Source organism: Centrocercus urophasianus, unplaced genomic scaffold (assembly GCF_019232065.1).
Source record: "Centrocercus urophasianus isolate 14NV4802_14NV808 unplaced genomic scaffold, USGS_Curo_1.0 seq_29, whole genome shotgun sequence".
Classification (NCBI taxonomy): domain Eukaryota; kingdom Metazoa; phylum Chordata; class Aves; order Galliformes; family Phasianidae; genus Centrocercus; species Centrocercus urophasianus.
This window is the reverse complement of record NW_024884855.1, coordinates 1,698,472-1,716,207: the sequence shown is the minus strand read 5'-3', so window position 1 is coordinate 1,716,207 and position 17,736 is coordinate 1,698,472. Positions and strand designations below refer to the sequence as shown.

Genomic DNA, 17,736 nt, shown 5'->3' with positions numbered 1-17,736 from the left:
TTATACATAGATTACATACACAGCACTTTGTAGCATATGTAGCAAATAAAAAGTAATATTAGCAATCTGTTATGAATTATTTCTTTTATCTCAATCCTACCAAAGACATCAAAAGGATTAACATTATATAGTGATCATGGAATCATGGAATCCTTGGAGTTAGAAGGGACCTCTGATGGCCATCTTAGTCTGACTCCCCTGTGGTGAGCAAGGATTTGTACATATAATTAATTGCTTTTAAGAACAAAAAAAAAATGCAGACTTCAACATCTCTTCTGTATTTCACCATGTATTCTTTTTCAATGGCTCACATTTTCTAAATAAGTCTTTTGACTGTGCAAAGATAATTAAAGAAAACTAATAAAAACTTCAGCTGCTCTTCCACAAATTCAAGTCTTAATGGGCAAAATGGATTCTCCACCATTACCTGTGGAAGGCATGCCATGCTCTGATTACTCAGGGCAGAGCAGAGAAGCTATTGGCCACTTCGTACTGTAACTTATTGTAAAAACCACGTGTATTCATTGGACAGATGCACCTAAACACAGGAATTATTTTATAGTTTCCTCAATTGCCTGAAGAAGTACAAAAGTCAAAGCATCCATCTTTAAGATACATTTGCTGCTTTGGTTACATTTGCTGAGGCAGAGTCCTAAAAGAGAAAAGCTTTAATTTACAGTGATAAAAGGATGAAGCAGCCACAAGGCAGAGGGAGTGACACAGGGCTGTGCGACTGTCACGGCAGCACATTAGCCTGCTTTGTAACAGTGGGCTTTAAAAGACTTGAAAATGCTATGCAATTTTTTTAGCTTGCTTTGTGCTTCAGCTTTTGTCTTTCATAGCCACATTTCATACCTAAATCAGGGCCTGATAAATCCCATTTGGAAAACTGGGGTGAGTGAAGCTTTGACGTCGGCACCCAGGTAGCCAGAGCTGGACAAATCCCTTTGTTCAGCCCTTCTGGAAAGATGAAGTTCTCCATCTCTCCAGTGAGCAGTACTAAATGTCAGATTCTTGTAGAAAATGACTGCTTCTTTGCTTTGTGCTGTAGTATCAAGTGCCCAACTGGAATTCCACATTGATTCTCAGAGTTTTTAATGACAGTCTGCTGACAACGTGAGTCTAGTAATGTCTACAAGTAGGATCAGCATGATGTTTATTCTGCTTAGTCTGTTCCCTGAGAATATGCTTTCATGCTATGCCCTATAAAACGAAGTCAACCATTCCCTGGCTCACTCACATTCTCCCTTCAGAGAAGAATATGTTGCTTGGGGCACTGAGAAAGTGCAGCTGCAGCTTGAATATTGGACCCATTCAAGTGAGCCAAGTGAGTGTCCCCTCAAGGGCCCTCAAGTTGGTCAGAATCAAATCTATCAAAACTCTTCAAAATGTAGCACAGAAAAGTTGTTCAAATGAATTCGAATTTTGAATAACTTTCTTTATCCTTGAGTAATTATATGGGATTCTGGCTGTTTGGCTGCAGTCTTAGCTAAAAATACTATGACTGGGACTCAAAACTTGCTGTTACTGTTTTGGGTTTTTTTTTTAATAGACAGCTTTAGATAAGCAGTATAAAACTGATTATTTTTACATAACAGATACCTATCATATGCAGAATCTGTGGAGTCCTCCTCATCCATGCTTGTAAATGACAGTCCAGTGTTGGTGAGCTGTGCATTATGTGGCTCCTTCTCTGCTATCAAGTTGTTTTCTCCTGATAAGAGGCACAGGAACCAGAACCCAGATGGGCTTTATCATACCCTTGGTTGAAGGTGACCCTTGCCTTGTGAGGATCATTTGTCTAGGAAGGAGGCCCAGTAAACATCTGCTCTGTGGCTGAGAACATGAGGTGGTCCCATAGAGTCTCAGGTGGGAGCGAGGGCAGGAACACCAGCAGAAAGAGGAGGCAGAGCAAACCAAACACCTTCTGTCTCCTAAAATAATCCTTTTCTTTTAAAGGTGAGAAATGTCGAAGTTTTATTGACCTTGCTCCGGCTTCTGAAAAAGGTAAGACAATACATTTAAGGCTTCTTCCCTTTTTACAAATAGCACCAGTACTGTTTCTTGTCATACTTCAGTGCCAGGGGAAACATTACTTCCTAAGCATACAAGAACTTAAGTGTCATCCAGATTACTTTCAGCTGAAGAGTTAAGACAGCTGTTTACTCAGATCCTGCAGACCTGTCATTTCTCTGATGCGTTCCTTTTTCATTCAGCTGTTTGGTGGGCTTTTTTTCCAAGTAAATTAAGATTTATTTTGTAATACAGACTTTTCCCTGCCTCCTTTAGTAAGGAAGGACACTGCACAGTTTCCTCAGGCCATGGAGCCATTTATACTCAGAAAATTGCAGTGACACTTACTTTCAGGTCCCAAATGTCTCTTTGTGAGGGGAAATCATGTAACTGCTTGTGTGACCTAACATCAAGGAAAGAAGAGAGGGAAAATAATCAGGTGCAAAGAAACAGCAGGCTGCAAAGCTTTCCTTTACCCCTGTACTAGAGGTGCACATCCCCCATAGCAATTTAGTCCATATTTCTCAATAGTATCCACCATCAGAAATATAAAATAAAAGGTAGAATTCAATTAACTATCAAGTTGGGCAGCTGAGCACATCCTGCTTCCACCTGAAGACTGAGCACTCTGCCCACAATCACAGAGGCACATGATCCTTGTGCTGCCCTCCATGCTCACAATGAACTTCTGGAGAATCCAAAGGATGTGAAAACTCTCTTTTGTACAGAGACACCATTTTTTAGATCACGTAAGACAGTCCCAAAGCCTTTTGAGCAAATGGTACCTCCATGAAGTCTGACACAGGCAGTGAGTGGTGTAAGGAACAATTGTTCTCAGTCTGAATTGCTGATCAGCTGGGCAGCTTGGAAGAGAAAGATGATTACTGTTAATAAACTAGTGGGGTATTCAGTGGGAGAAATGCTAGCAGTCTCTGTGAAGGTCATTGTAAGCAAACTTGAAGATATTATGCACATAAGGGAAAAACAATCCTGGGATTACTAACACTGATGAGCTGTGAGCTAAACCTTACGTACAGAAATTTGACCTTGGGACTGAACAGATTTGAAACCACAAGCTCCTCATTCAGAGGGCAAAAAGCAAACTGGATTTTAGGAATCCCAAGGAAAGGGCCTGAGAACAGAGCAGGGAGCGTCCTGTTGCAGAATGACTGTAAAGACCAAGAGCCTCTCCTGTATACAGAATACACAGTGGTATTTTTTTTCCTTTCTAGTCCGGTTCACAGAAAGGCAGCAAGGGTATTCAGAGTTCTAGAAGGTTCTGTACAAGAAAGACTAAGATTCTTTAGCCTGAAGGAGAGAAATGTGAAAGGAGATATAAAGAACATTGATAAAGACGTAAAAGGAGCAAAAAAGGCAACACAAGGCCAAGCAGACATTGCATGATTTGAGAAGGACTCAAGACAAGCACAGCCTGGCTGTTAGAAAGGCACGGGGATGGTTTTGTTCATCCATTTTCTGTGCAAGTTCATTAGGGTTCATAATGCATCGCCCACGCTCATTCCAAAACAGCAGTTAGTACTTTCAGTATTAGCTTTTTTGGTGGTGCTAAACGCTGTCAGCATTTTTTTTCCATAGCACTTTTAGAGTTGCTGCATGGTATCAGTGTATATTTCTAGGCTATTTTATTTTTTGTTTTCGAACAAGTCAAGCTCTTTTGGTGCAGTTTTAGTGAACAAAATTATTTCTATTTTTGAAGCTTTTCCGTGCAGTTGTATGACATGATCACAGAAAGTGAGGGGAATGCTCAGCTGAAGATAGAAAATACCAACTACCTGACTTACAAAGAAAAACAGGAAAGATTCTGCAATTGCATATCAACTGAAACATGGCCAACCTGATTTCTTCACCATCAGCCTTGTACCATCCTGAGATACTTCCACCACATGTGAAAAGAAAGCTGTGTCAATGATGCCCAGCTTTCTTTCACTGCAAATTATTTAACTTGTAGACCTATTCTGTTCTTTCGTAAATAGAAAGAACTTCCAACTTCTTCAATTTCTTCATTCTGTCACTCAGCACTGACTTTACAAGTATCCCTTGTGCTGTAGTAATATTCCTAAAGAAATCAGAGAAATCAGCATTTTAACATTTATTTCTCAAGCAGAGCAATGAAGGTATTCAGAGCAGATGATTGCAGAGGGTCATCCAAATTCCAAAGTGAAAACCTATTTAGGAAAGGTATGCAGCTGGATAACTGTGCTCAGCTGCTGGCAAGGGGCAGGAGACAGATTTCCCCACTTCTGAAGCCCTGAGAAACCTGCGTACACCTCCAGATTCCTGTGGTGTTGGCTGGGCATGCACACTGGGCAGAAGCCTGCAGCTATTCAGTAGCACCTGGTGCTGGGCCAGATACTTGATTCCTCTTCCAAGTAAATGATATGATAAAAATGCAGCAAATACATAAAAACCGAGGGCCTTTTTCTGAGCTCAGTTGTACTACCATGCTTTGGTTTTCACAGAACATTGTGTAACTGGGAACACAACTTGTCTTTACAATGAGACTTCTGCTCGCTCATTTTCTATACACATTCTTAGCATGAATTACCACTAAAAAGTGATTGTTCAAGGTTTTTTTAATACCCAAAATGTCTCTAGGTATGCATGCTCAATTATTGCAGCTGGGGACTCGGCTTTCCAGAGTTTTCTTTCAAGTTGGCTTTCTCTGCTCCAAATTAGACCTGTGTCTCACCGACTTCTCAGCTAAGGACAGGTTGTTGGAGACTGTCAAAATACTTCCAAGCACATCATCTCTCACTTTGAAGGCATGCTAGAAGGAAGCCTAAGCACAGACAGTCTCGTTGTGTAACAACTTCTTCTACAGTCCATCACCAATCAGCAACAAATCAGAGTAAAACCCCATCAGAATATTTAAAAACTTTTTTTTATAGAGAAAAGTTGATCACAAACATTTAAAGGAAAATCTTAAAAATACATGGTGAGGCCTAGGTGCATCCTTACCTTCATAAATGAAACCCTGCTTCTTATTTTCACTGTTAAAGCATAAGGATCTACGATTTTGAGCTCCCTATCTTTAGTCCACTTATGCTGATCTGGATATTGTATTTCTGTTCAGCTATTACAGCTTTTGTATACATTGCACCAATGCCACCTACTAAAAGGAGGCAGATCTGAGCAGCAGGATTTGGGGCAAACAGACCCACAGTGTGGTATAAATAAACACTTCCAACCTACACTTGGAGAGCCCTTCCCTGCTCTTAAGACAGCTGCCAACAATCTGTCAGAAGCCTGTAAGCCTAACATTGAATTTATTAGCTATTGCTGGTTGTTAGTGCTAAATCTGCTTAACAAAATCAGCTTTATGATGGTAGATATAATGAGAAAAAAATACGTCCCATGTCCACATTTATTATGACATTATTCATTCACTAATGGTAAAGGAAGGTAGGATAATAGGCTACTAACAAGGTTACTTTGGCCAAGACTTTTAGAGGGCTCTCAAGGAGCAGTTGGTTTTGGGTCCCATGAAGCCTTCTATTTTCTAATTCTCATTACAGAAATGAGTAATAAGATAGCAAGTATTTCCAAAAGGAGCTGGAAGAAAGCTGCCACCTGATCTTCAAGTTCTGAGTCGTCCCTGGGATTTTCTCAACAAAGCAAATTAAAATTTCATTCTTGCTGATTATTTTGACATCAGAAAAGGGTAGCTGGTTTAGTAAGGGGCGCCGATCTGAAAAGCACATCCAGTTTTTAACTACTTGGTACATCTTTTAATGCATCTTCCTCTGCCTATGGGCTGCTCAAGACCTCACTTGTTCAACGCAGCTTTCTTTCCATCAGGCGCTTGCCGCAGTGTCCACCCAGCACACTGGGCTGCAACATGCTCCATAATCCTCCCTCTGTCACCAGCCCTTCTGGGCTCACCCATCCCTGCAGATCTGTGCCCAAGAGGACATCCACAGGGCCAAGGAGGATGCATTCACGTGGAAGAAACCGAGGCTGAATATTATGTCTGGAAACTGTGGCACCACGGTGTAAAACAAAAGGTGGCAATAAGTCTCAAAAAGTGACCTGATGAATGACAATTATACACAAATACAGGCCTGTACTTCCCCATGCACAGAACAGCGTGGAAGTTTGAACTTCCCCATCCTTCTCTAAATGACATGAACGTCAGCTGTTAACCACAACAACAGTGAGGGCAGAAGGAGAATGAGGTGCTCTGACCTGAGGAGTCCTGTTGGGAAGTTGCTTCAGAAGCAAACTAAAAGATCATTGTTCACTCAAAACTGAGATTGTTGCACCAACAGAGGGCAAGATTCACATATAGGATTCACAGGACAATCTCTTTACGAGGATGGTACAATTTGAACTACTCTAGTGTTCTGTAAGACCTCACTTGCTTCAACAGTCAAATTTATGGAACAATACCAAAAAAATAACAAAACGGCAGGTCATCAGCAACTGTCTGCACAGCACTGCTTTTTACTGATTCACAGGGAAATTCACATGCATAAAATAAACAAGACCTTTTAGACACCATGAAAATTGAGGCAGCATAAAATCTGACAGAAGGAAAATGTTCATTGCTGGTGAGTATTTAACGCTCAAAAATGTTACAGGGGACTTTTTAAATTATAGACTGCACTGGCAGAGATAGAAAATGACTCCTGTATGTCCTCTACACAGCTCGTGATGATGCATCCTGTAGAGATGAAAATAAAAATCTGCGCTGTCTGAAAAGTAGCTGGCAAAACTAGGATGACAAACAAGAAATAAATAAAGTCTCACCTAAACAAAGCACAGAAAGAAGAGAAAACTTAGCCAAATCTATGCATGCTTTCAAGCCAGTGCTACAATAGCAGGTAAAGAGAAGGAAAACAAGATGCCTGATTTTAATGGGTACTGACATAACTGGTGTATCAGAAATTTGACAAGTGAAAGATAACTAGAAGGACAGTAACGTCATGGCACTGATTGCACTGAAAGTCAAAGCAGATGTCTTGTACTGAAGTTGAACAAGAACAACAGAGTAACATCATTAACAAACAACACAATCTCAGATGATTCCATCCTCAGACAAATACAGAATTAAAGAAGTGATCACCCATTGGGTTGGCTATCAACAGCATGGTCAAATCTGGGAGCAGGGATGGTATGAGGACAAGAAAGAAAATATCAGGAGAAAACTTCAAAACTCTGCATACAGGCTGAGAAAATATCACTCTAGATATGATGCAGAGATTAAAATTTGAAGAAACTTAATGAACATGGAGAAATGAGTTGAGAAACTTGTTGTTCTTCACTTTTTCCTGAACAGAGAGCTTGGTTCAAAGTGTTACCAGGAGATGCTTCACATCTGTGACTAATAAATACACATTTAGCATCCTTGCAAAAGCAGTAAGTCAAAAAAACCTTGGGAAGGAGGGGATGTAACAAAAACAAAAGCTGATGAAAAGAAACCAACGGCTCAGCTATAAACCTCTCCACAGGCAACAGCACAGGGCCTGTGCTCTCCCACACAGTCAAAACTGCTTGAAAACAAAAAAAAAAAAAGGACAAACAGCTTATTGGTGATAATGGGCTGTTCATGGCACTGAAAGAAAAAGGAATTACAGGAAATTGTGATTGTAATTCCTGAGAAAGAAATCGACAGACAATATTCTATGTTGATAAATGCAAATAATCCTACCTTTATGTATATAGTGATGGGTACTGAATTAGTTTTAACCACTCAGGATAGAGTTCTTGGGGTGGTGACAAACACTTCTGTGGAAACATCAATTCACTGCTCTGCAGACCTTAAGAAAAGATGAAAAGAAATATTAGGATCATTGCAGAAAATAAAGAAGAAAACAAAAAAAACTTCCATAACACCACTTGTATTCATGATGCACCCACCCACAGCACTGCGAGCACTTCTCATCCCTCCCTTGCCACCCCCAGCTCAAAAAGGATATAATAATATTTAAAGAGACAGAGAGGAGAATGACAGTTCCACTCAAAGATAGGGAATGCTCTTTTGCATGGGAGGGACAACACCAAGCAGATTTCAGGCTGGAAAACAGAGAAATGAAATTCAAAATAGCCAAGATACAATAAAGAACCAACACAACTTCTTGGTTATGCACTGTGTAACTGAAGAAAAAGAGGGTCACTTTTCTAAGAGGGCTTCAACTGCCTAGAGATCTCCATCCAGTGAAAAGAAATGATTGGTTCTCCTTAAGGAATTGTACACTTTTCCAAACAGTTCCCACTGTCTTCTGATATATTTTACATTTTGCTTACATTAGGCTTAATAGCACTGTAAGAGAATATATGTATAAATATATACACTTGTGCAGACCAGTACCTGTGCACTTGTATTAGGAGAGTTAAGTACACAATGGAGGAAACAAAATGTTACTTATCTTGTTACTTAACTTTTACCTGTGGGGATTTTTACTTTTTTTGTTTGTTTGTTTTTGGGTTTTTTGTGTGTTTTTTGTTTGTTTTTGTACACACCTGTTATGAATCATAAGTTATTTTTAAAAGCCAGGCAAATATACAAAGAAGAAATTGTGCTTAAGAGCAGAATTCCAGCGAAATTTGCAAGCAGTAAGCTTGCTTTTCATGCTGATAATGCAAAAGGTCTGGAGAATATTGCTTCTCTGCTGTGGGGAATGCTAGCTGCAAGGTCTGAGTATAATTCATCCTCAGCCCAGTACTGAGGAAGTACATGACCAAGCCTGAACTGCAGCTCTACAGAGGGAACATCTAGCCAAAATATATTCACTAATGCTTATGGGACAGTCCTGATTTAGAGTATTTTTCATGATCTTTCATGTTATGTTACTCAACTGAACACACAGTAGGAAAAAGAATACAGAACCAAGGTATTCCTCAGTCTGTTCAATGTCACACACAGGATTAACTTCAGAACCAAGTACAAAGTCAAAACCACAAAAAGATACAGAAACCACATCAGCATGGCAAAGAGAATCTTTTTGTTTAGCTCACAGCTCAACCTTGCCTTTCAAAGCACAGAAACCCACGAAGAACTACAGCTAAACAAAACAGCTGGCATTTCTTCTATCAGCTACACAGATCCTGGCGATTACATTTGTCAAATGATCTTTCATGTTCTGAGATTGCAGTCTCTTCTCTGGGAGCTTTTTTGCCTTAGTTGTTCTGCAAGAGCAGATAGTTTTAGACATTTCCAATGGCTCTTAGGATTATGAAGCTTTCTTTGCTTTAGAGGGAAGTTTTACTTAGTTCTGTAGCCTGTCTCTCTCACTCCACTTTTTCTACACTGCAGCACAAGAGGAGCAGGCAGATGGTCTGATATTATGAGACTGCATTAACCAACAGATGGACTGACTGCTCAGAGCTGAGTCTCTATGCCAGCCACAACAGCATGCTCAAGGTTTATTCCTTTCACCAATTTTTATTGATCATTCCAACATTTCTGGCTTTTAATTCCAGTCTTGAAGCAGCAGACGTGAGAAAACGGCTCAAATCATCAGAAAGCAACTGGAAGAGAAAGCATGAGATTTACACGTCTGATTTAAGATTACGTTAATGCTTTTCCCAAACAAGATGTACAACATTTCACAATGTGTTCCTGTTTGTATATTTTTCCTCTCTTTTCTCTTCCAATGAATGTGAAGTGGAGCAACTAATGTGAGATCCAGGTGTCAGTTCCAACACAGAAGACAAGTCTGGAAAAGCAGAGCTCTGACGGAGTGCTTAGAAGCATAGGGGGAAGAAAACCCAAATCAGAAGAAACAAGAGGAAGAGGACCAGAAATGCAGAGAAAATGTCACTTATCATCTTAAAAATCAGCAGAGCAAGAAAACCGTACATCCATTTAGTTTATGTAGCACTCACCAGAAAAAGCAGGATCTATTCTATGAACATTGAAGGAACTGTCAGTGCACTAGCAGCATTGTTCTACTAGTTCTGGAATGGAATATTAAAGAAAATAATGTTAAAGAAATAACTAGATTTCCACTGATGTGGCAGGCACATTGCTCAGTCCCACTGTTTCTATCACACAGAGACTTTTTGTCATATGAAATGTCAAAAACATTCTGCTTGTATCAGAAACTTCCAGAGATCAAGTTTGAGTTGACAGAGGAGTGATTTAAGATGATGTCACATCATAGCTCATAATTCCTTCAGACTGTCAGAGCAGATATTTAGCAGTGAATTACGAGGAACCTGGCAAGTATAGAGTTTTTTGAAATCTCTTTAGCTGTCCTAACACTGGCCCAGTATTGTGACTTGCACAGGGACAGCGTGGCACAGTGGCACAGCTAAAATGAGGCTGCTTTGGTCAGATCCTTGAATCCATCAGCCAGGAGGGCAGTTCTACCATTAGAACAGCTGGTGAGCAGTAATCACATTCCACCTTCAGTGGGGAGCACAGACAGAGGCAGAAGCTGTTTCCAAGGAGGATAAAATCCCACTGCGATATTCTGAATATAAGTTTACCATAACAGGGAACCTGTATTTCTGTTGGAAAAGGCCCACAGGAATCAATACAGACTCCGGGCCACGGCTCCGCTCGCATCGCTCACGGAATAGCAAGGCATTCAGGAAGCAGTGTCACTGCTTTGGCAGGTAGCACACATTTTCAAGCCACCAGCCACAATGTATGACTAATATCTCCATGCACACAGTTCCTGCCTGCACCACTCACAACACAGTTAACGTGACTCAGCAGTCTCCTTCAGGAATAGCGCTATGATTTTCCCAGAAGAGATTCTTTATGAGCAAACAGCTCATGTTTATGGATTAAAAATGCTTTGAACTCTTAACAGCAATTCCACTGTCAGCCGCCCCTTCAGTGCTGCCTTGAGAACAAGCACTAATACTGGATCTTTGACAGTCAATTTCATGACCTGACCACCTGGAGAAACAGGCCAGGATGGGATTTCAATCTCATTATTTCATCTGGAGACAGGCCTTACAATCTGGCATCGGAAACTGTTGGCACAGGGAGCTGGCATCACAAACCGACTTTCTGAATTTCCAACAACTATGTAATCATACACACTGGGCGTGGTTGTATATGCATGTGATAGAAGGCATGGATGTGTTTTTATATTCTCTAGAACTGGTTTGTCAGCTGTGTTGTTCTCAGAAGCACAGGAGTAGATGAAGTTACAGAACTTTATGGTTCCATAAACAGAGGCAAAGGCTTCTTTATCAGGATGGTCTCATTCAGACAGCATTGAATTCTGGCTATTTCAGCTCCAATTGCAAACAAGCCTGGGAATGGCTTTACTAACACAAGATAGCCAGGAATCGTCTTTGCATCTTGTAAGGAAAAAGCACTGAAGCTCATATCGATAATTTTTTCCCATTCTTGAGGTCAATTTAACCAGAGCTCTCTCTCACATAAAAGGTGTGGTCACAACTGTTACTTATTTTTCAGGACAGGAAATTGCAGTGGGTTTGAACAAAGACTACTTGGTGCTTTCATTTGTACTTCTGCTCAGAGCACTCTGAACAGCCCTTTTTTCTTTCTCCAAATGAAAAAGGCCAGAGATGCAAACCAGCAGAATACCCTACAAAGACAGCAGCAGTCATTGCAGTTTCGTATTTATACTTCTTCGGTTGGGTACTGTACAGCCTAAACCCGCTCAAAACTTCTAGAAGTCATTAACCACACTGCTCTTTGGACTGCTTAATCAGGAATTCATCAAAACGTGGCATGATGCCTGGATTTCCTTTAAGTATAATTTCTGTGACATCTTTCAGGATTCCTTTTTCAAAGGAAACTCAGCATTGAAAACTTCTGATTCCGGATGCTCCTTGCTGAGAGGTAATAGTGTGTTCATTTACAGTGCCTTGCCAGATGCTCAGGGTTGACATACTTGAATAAATTCAAGTTTAGAGAAGAATTTTTCATCCTTGAGACTCATTACAGGCGGAGGTAAAGCCTCTTTATCTCATTGTCAAAAATAAATTCTGCTTGCCTCATTTTTCCATTCCAGAATTGCCTGCAGCATCCTTTTGTTAGCATGCTGTCACTGTGCAGCAGTTGCACTCCACACCATCACCACTTTCAAAGATATGCGCTTAGTATCTATGAATCTGATGCTGTCCTCCACTATCTGCCAGAAGAACAAGGGACTGATCTTGTCAGATGGTTATGATGTAGTCAAGTTCCTCAAGTTTCAGCAATCCTGTGAATAACAATTATCTTTTCAGTCACAATGAGCAATACGTTCACTTCATTCATGGTTGCAGGGAAATACATTTCCTTTGCATCCAATACTGCTGATTCAGAGGCTGAGTCCTTTCCTGGAGTGATCTGAGAGGTAGAATTCAGTTCTGTGAAGAGGCAGCACTGATGGTTTGCATGGAAACTCCTCAAAGATGACACACTGTTAAAGAAACAACAGTAGCGCAATGCTCAGGGATGCAAAGAAAGTCATTAATGTCCTGGCTAACTTGTTGATCTAATACTCTCTAAACAACAGAAGAAAGAAAAAATATGCTTTCAGCAGCACTATATTTTCATCTTAGGCAGAGAGTGTTATCAGAGGGCAATCTGCCTTGAAATCAGACTAGAAAAAGGGCGTTCTGAAGGAAGAATCCTATGATGTAAGTCAACATACACGGACTTTTTCAGTTTGCCCCAGCTCCATCATCCCAGGTTCCCAGTAACTCATTCCAGGTCACATACTTACAGGGCTTTAGCTTTTCCACAGGGTTGTCCTAAAGATTAAAACCCATTCCCTCCAGGAGCAGCTCACAATTTGTGGTGTTCAGCTCCAGAACAATCCCACCTGCAACACATCCCCACAGAACACTCACAGAGCAGGAGCAAAGAGCCAAAGTGACCCACAATACACAGATTTCTATCATTCCCAACTAGACTGTTGAGGATATGACAGGCTGGTTAGTGTAGAGACACCTAGGGAAGAAATGGCAAGATATCAGAACAGCAGGTGTTGATGGTAATGAGATTACTAAGTCATCAAAATCCTCCTATCTACATGTACCTTCTCATGACACCATGCTGAGAGACACAGGACAGCAGGTAAATTGCGATGTGTAATAGAGATGTAACAGTGAGACAGACTGCTGTCAGCTCCTGTCTGAGACAAGAACATAGCACATTGCTGATAGCCTGCTAAAAGCTCAGGAGGTGTGAGGTGGACTTGACAGGCAGCATCCCTCTCACCCAATATCATTTCAGGGAATCCTGAAAATATTGTCTGAATATTGTGTGAATATATTTTGTTTGTGAGAATGCACATATGGCAGAGCAAGGGAAGCAGTTTTGCTTTGTTTTAAAGTAGAAGGCCATTCTTTGTTCTAAAGTCTTACATTGCTGCCACAGCACTGCAAGGTGAGCAGGGATGACACACTGCCTGACTAATGCTGCACAGTGTGAGGAAGAGGCAGTCAGGAGCTGGAACCTCTCCTCACTTACAAGGAATGTCCTTGGCTTAACACACATCTCGAGCTCTGCACATGAGCTCATGGCAATGCTCTGTTCTCAGATAACAATTTAGTGAAGAAGCAAGCCGAAAGCATACACGGGACAAAGACCAAATGTTGAAAGAAAGAATACAGATCCTTGGAGGTGAAGGCCATCCAGGTGGGAGACTCCTAGTGAACCAAGTGCTGACCACTCTGAAGGAAATAATTAAAGGCTGAATTAAGTCAGACAAACCATGGTGGCAGAGGACAGAGTCTGATGGGTACTGAGACAGTAAAGGCAACAAGAGAAGACAAAGAAAGAAGAGAAAAACCCTCAAGAGAGCTTCTTGCTTGTCATATGGAACAACTGAGGTCTCCCCTAGAGATGGAGCTCTTTGCTTTGCAAGAAGGAGGCTTTTGAGGCTAGAAGTGGAGTTAAGTCCTAGCAAGGGACTGCCTGATGAATCTCAAGTTGGGAGCAGAACATTGGGAGATCACTTCAACATAAGCACTGAGCCAGGAGACATACTCTCAAGAATGAAGAACTGTTCTGCTTCTGATCATCTTCTACCTGAAGATGCAGAATGCAGATACAGCTTGCATTTGCAGGACGTTATTCTTTCAGATGAGATTCAAACTCAAAAAAGGCAGGAAAGGACAGAAAACTGTGTAAATGTTGTATGTGTGACTTACCTTCTCCCTGTATTAAGGATACTTTTTAAAAGGTACAAAGCAAATATTCAACTTACAATATGAAATAAGATGTGAGGGTCCCGATCCTGTCCTTCTGGGTAGGACCAGGACTCGAAGAAGGAAGAAGTGTCCATACCTTCCACAAGAAACTACCTCTGAAACTATCATACTGGAATAAAGTTTCCCATCCTGTTTGACCGGGTGGATCCTATTTCTCTCAGCAGCACTTACTGCACTTACTCTTATTACTCAGAGACCTACTGTTAGAGAACTCCAACTTCCTGTGACACCAACCACAGTCACTGTGTTTCTTCCTCCTGTCACTTTCTCTTTGACCAACAGGACTCCTGTGCCCTTCACTCTTACCTCCCAGACCTCTACAGTCGCTCTGAATATGATCAAGGCTACTTCTAGCAGTACTCCACATAATGCATGAGCTGCAAGACACAATAGTGTGAGGGCTAGATGAGCCTAGGCAAGTCCTCTGCAGCATCACAGCCCCTGGCATACAGTAAACCATGCAAAACAGCAAGTCATGTTGATAGATAAGCATCTCCATCCCTTATAGAGGACAGTCTCTGATAACCACCACCCTCATTTCCAGCTCTGTCACAATCCTTTCAGTGCATCAACATACAGTCCAAGCAGTACCACACTGACCTGAGCAGAATTTCTGCTCCCCCTTCTGTCTCTGTGGCTCTTAGTGCTGTACTAAATGCTGTGTCCCCATGTGCTGGGCTCTGGGAGCTGCAGCTTTGCCTGCTGGGCCCTTCTATAGAGACAAACTGTGCATCTCTGTAGTTTCCCAGAATTTCTCAAACTCATTACAGTTGTGTCTACAGCATCCAGTTTCAAGCATCTGTTCCTAGGTGTGCAATAGGTAGCTTACATGCAGTTTACATACTTGAAGTAAACTCCAGAAGCCAAAATGTAGGAATCCTGAGATGGTCAGTAAAACCACACTGGCTTTCCTAACTTCTTAAAGCAATTGGCTTAGATTACTTCTTGATGACATTTACATTGAACTTGCCTTTCTCTCCTACTCCTTATAAACTGCATCAGATTGCTTATTTAATAGTGTGATGATGGAAGACAGTGACAGTGTACAAATATTAATGAATTGCCTGTGCTTTTGGAAGCTTAGAAAATCTCCAAGCTCTTGGTTTCTTTGGGCAAAAAGAAATTTACAAACTGAAAGGTGAATGAATGACAACTGCAGTTCATCATTTGGAACAGGGTGTTGAAGTTGATAAGCTTTGCACTGGAAGCTGGGGAGGAAGCAATAGCAATCAGGCTGGAGAGAGACAGAGCAAAAAGAATCACCAGAACTTTGAAGGTGAAGTTAGTATTTTTGGTTGTATATTATATGAACAAAACAGACAATGGGTGACATGTTTTATTTACCAAATAAATCTAGCTCTAGCTCTCAGGTGAAAATAACTTTTTCATCTGCTCAGAAAATGAATCATGATTACTTTATAAGCTTACATCAAACAATCTTCAGCATCAGGACTTAGTATTGAGGCCTCTTCAATTCCCAGAATACCAAATCTCAAATCCGCATTTAATTTGGAAGCAAGCCAGAGATTGTTATAGTGCATGCAAGGCAGATTGAAGCACTTTTCTTAGAAATGTCCATGTTACCGATACCAGTAAACACTAATATTACAGTGGTGCTAGGAGATGCTGTGCGCTGCAATGCTGTGCTCAGCACTGTTCTGCACAGCCCGAGGAGATTTATCTTTGATGCCCTGGAAAGATGCTGGAGATGATCAGAGCAAATGCATGCACATGATTATTTGAGAGACATGAGTTTGTGCAGGGTGAGGGTAGGGGTCACGTGCATAGGTCAGGAGGAGACAAAGGAAACCTTGCAAGAAGAGGGATTGAAACAGAGGATAGATTACACATCCAGTGAAGTAGAGGACAGAGCCACACCACAGCCTTGAACTGCAGTCACTGCTACAGCACCACCCTGGCCTGTAGGGACCAGCAGTGAATATCCCCAGAAGTTAAAATGGGGAATAAACAAACATTGGGGTAGACATGCTTTGTATTATTCTATCAAGGTTGGGTGGAGGAATTTATGAATTTGAACTAGTCAGGGCTTCCAGCTGCCTCAGGTTACAATCAGGTTTACGTAACCTGATGCATTCCAACTCAAAGCATTTCATCATTTTCTCGCTATAGAAACTTATGGTTTTAAGAAAATGAGGTAAAATCTCTCCTTAATCCTGCTGTATCTCAGAACAATACCTTGGCTCTCTCTCTCCTATTTCTTTTCAGAGAAGCGTTGCCAGTTGCCTTGATACCAAATTGACTAATAAACGTGAAAAAAGCAGCTGTTTGCTGTTGATAGATGCAATATTGCACAAAGTCAGTGTAAGAAATTAAAAGGCTTGTTTACAGCTATCTTTGTAGCACTGCTTAAGAACTCAAAAAATCAGATATGGTGACAATTAATCACACATATTAATCACATGCAGTTTCTCAGACAAAATGTGAACCGGGGTCATCCTGGTCACTGATAAGACTCAAATATTTGATAAAAGTGAGACTGGGTGTCTGATTTACTAAGCTCAACTACGTACATTATCATACATGTTCTTACAGTGGGGAGAGAATGTATATTTATAAGTGAATTCTGTGATAGTCTCTATGGTTACAACTATGGTTATATTTTTCTAATATACACCATTGTCTTCAAATGCTTAATTTTCCATGTTTCAATTGCTTAGGATGAAATTTTCCATCACTGCCTGTTGTTTCCAGGTGAATTCTCTAGCAGTTACACTAGCAAATGTACGGAAGAATTCTCGCGGGTCCTTAATGCTGAAACAGCAATTGGGAATCTGGCAGGGATTTACTATTATCATCTGTTACCATCCTCTCACATTTACCCCATGGCTTGCTGACTTTCAAAGACGCAGCGGATCCTGCTAGAGGCTTTGTGCTGGAATTTCCAAATGTAGCATCTACAACAAATGTACCAGCCTCACATGGCCACTACCAAAATGCAGCCAGAACCACGTATCTGTGGCCAACCCCAAAGAGCTACAAAACAAGGTTCAAATGGGGCACATCAACTCTTCCCTTCACCTGAGGAATTGTACCTAGGGGCTGAGGACACAGAATGCTGCACATTATTATTTTTTTTACCTGCAGCTTTTCAACTGACTACAAATACTTGGCTCCACCCCACCAGTATTTTGGCATCTTTCATATTCATCCCAGCAGCAGATACGTGATTGGATCTCCAAAAACCCACAATCATTCTGCGAAACACTAACTTCTGTGAAAGGGAATTTCTAAGAATAAAGCCCAAGTATTATGTATTTCAAACCTGGACAGGAAGTATTTTCTTTGAACAGCCTTGCCAAAAAGAAATATCTAAAAATGGACATCTCCCACCAACCACACTCTTAAATTATGTATGCCATCACCACCATGCATGCTAGATTCTGCTTATTTAAGTCATGGCATATTGGGGGGAAAATAGACTCCATATCCTATGCTTTGGGTCACAGGAGTCAAGATGCTCTAGGTTCTCAAAAAGAGGTTCTCTAGCCAAGCTGGGATCCTAAGCAACAGCTTGTTCTTTCGCTAATATCTTTATCACACTTCTATTCT

The 17,736-nt window shown here is 41.0% G+C and overlaps 1 protein-coding gene across 1 annotated transcript in view; it reads left to right on the top strand.

Moving 5' to 3' along the window:
- Positions 1–17,736, top strand: part of GSG1L (GSG1 like) — a 56,994-nt gene that overhangs the window by 15,162 nt on the left and 24,096 nt on the right. Inside the window, exon 2 of the mRNA XM_042828169.1 lies at positions 1,960–2,007. Within this exon, the coding sequence (XP_042684103.1) occupies positions 1,960–2,007 (48 nt within the window). The remainder of the gene's footprint in view (positions 1–1,959; positions 2,008–17,736) is intronic.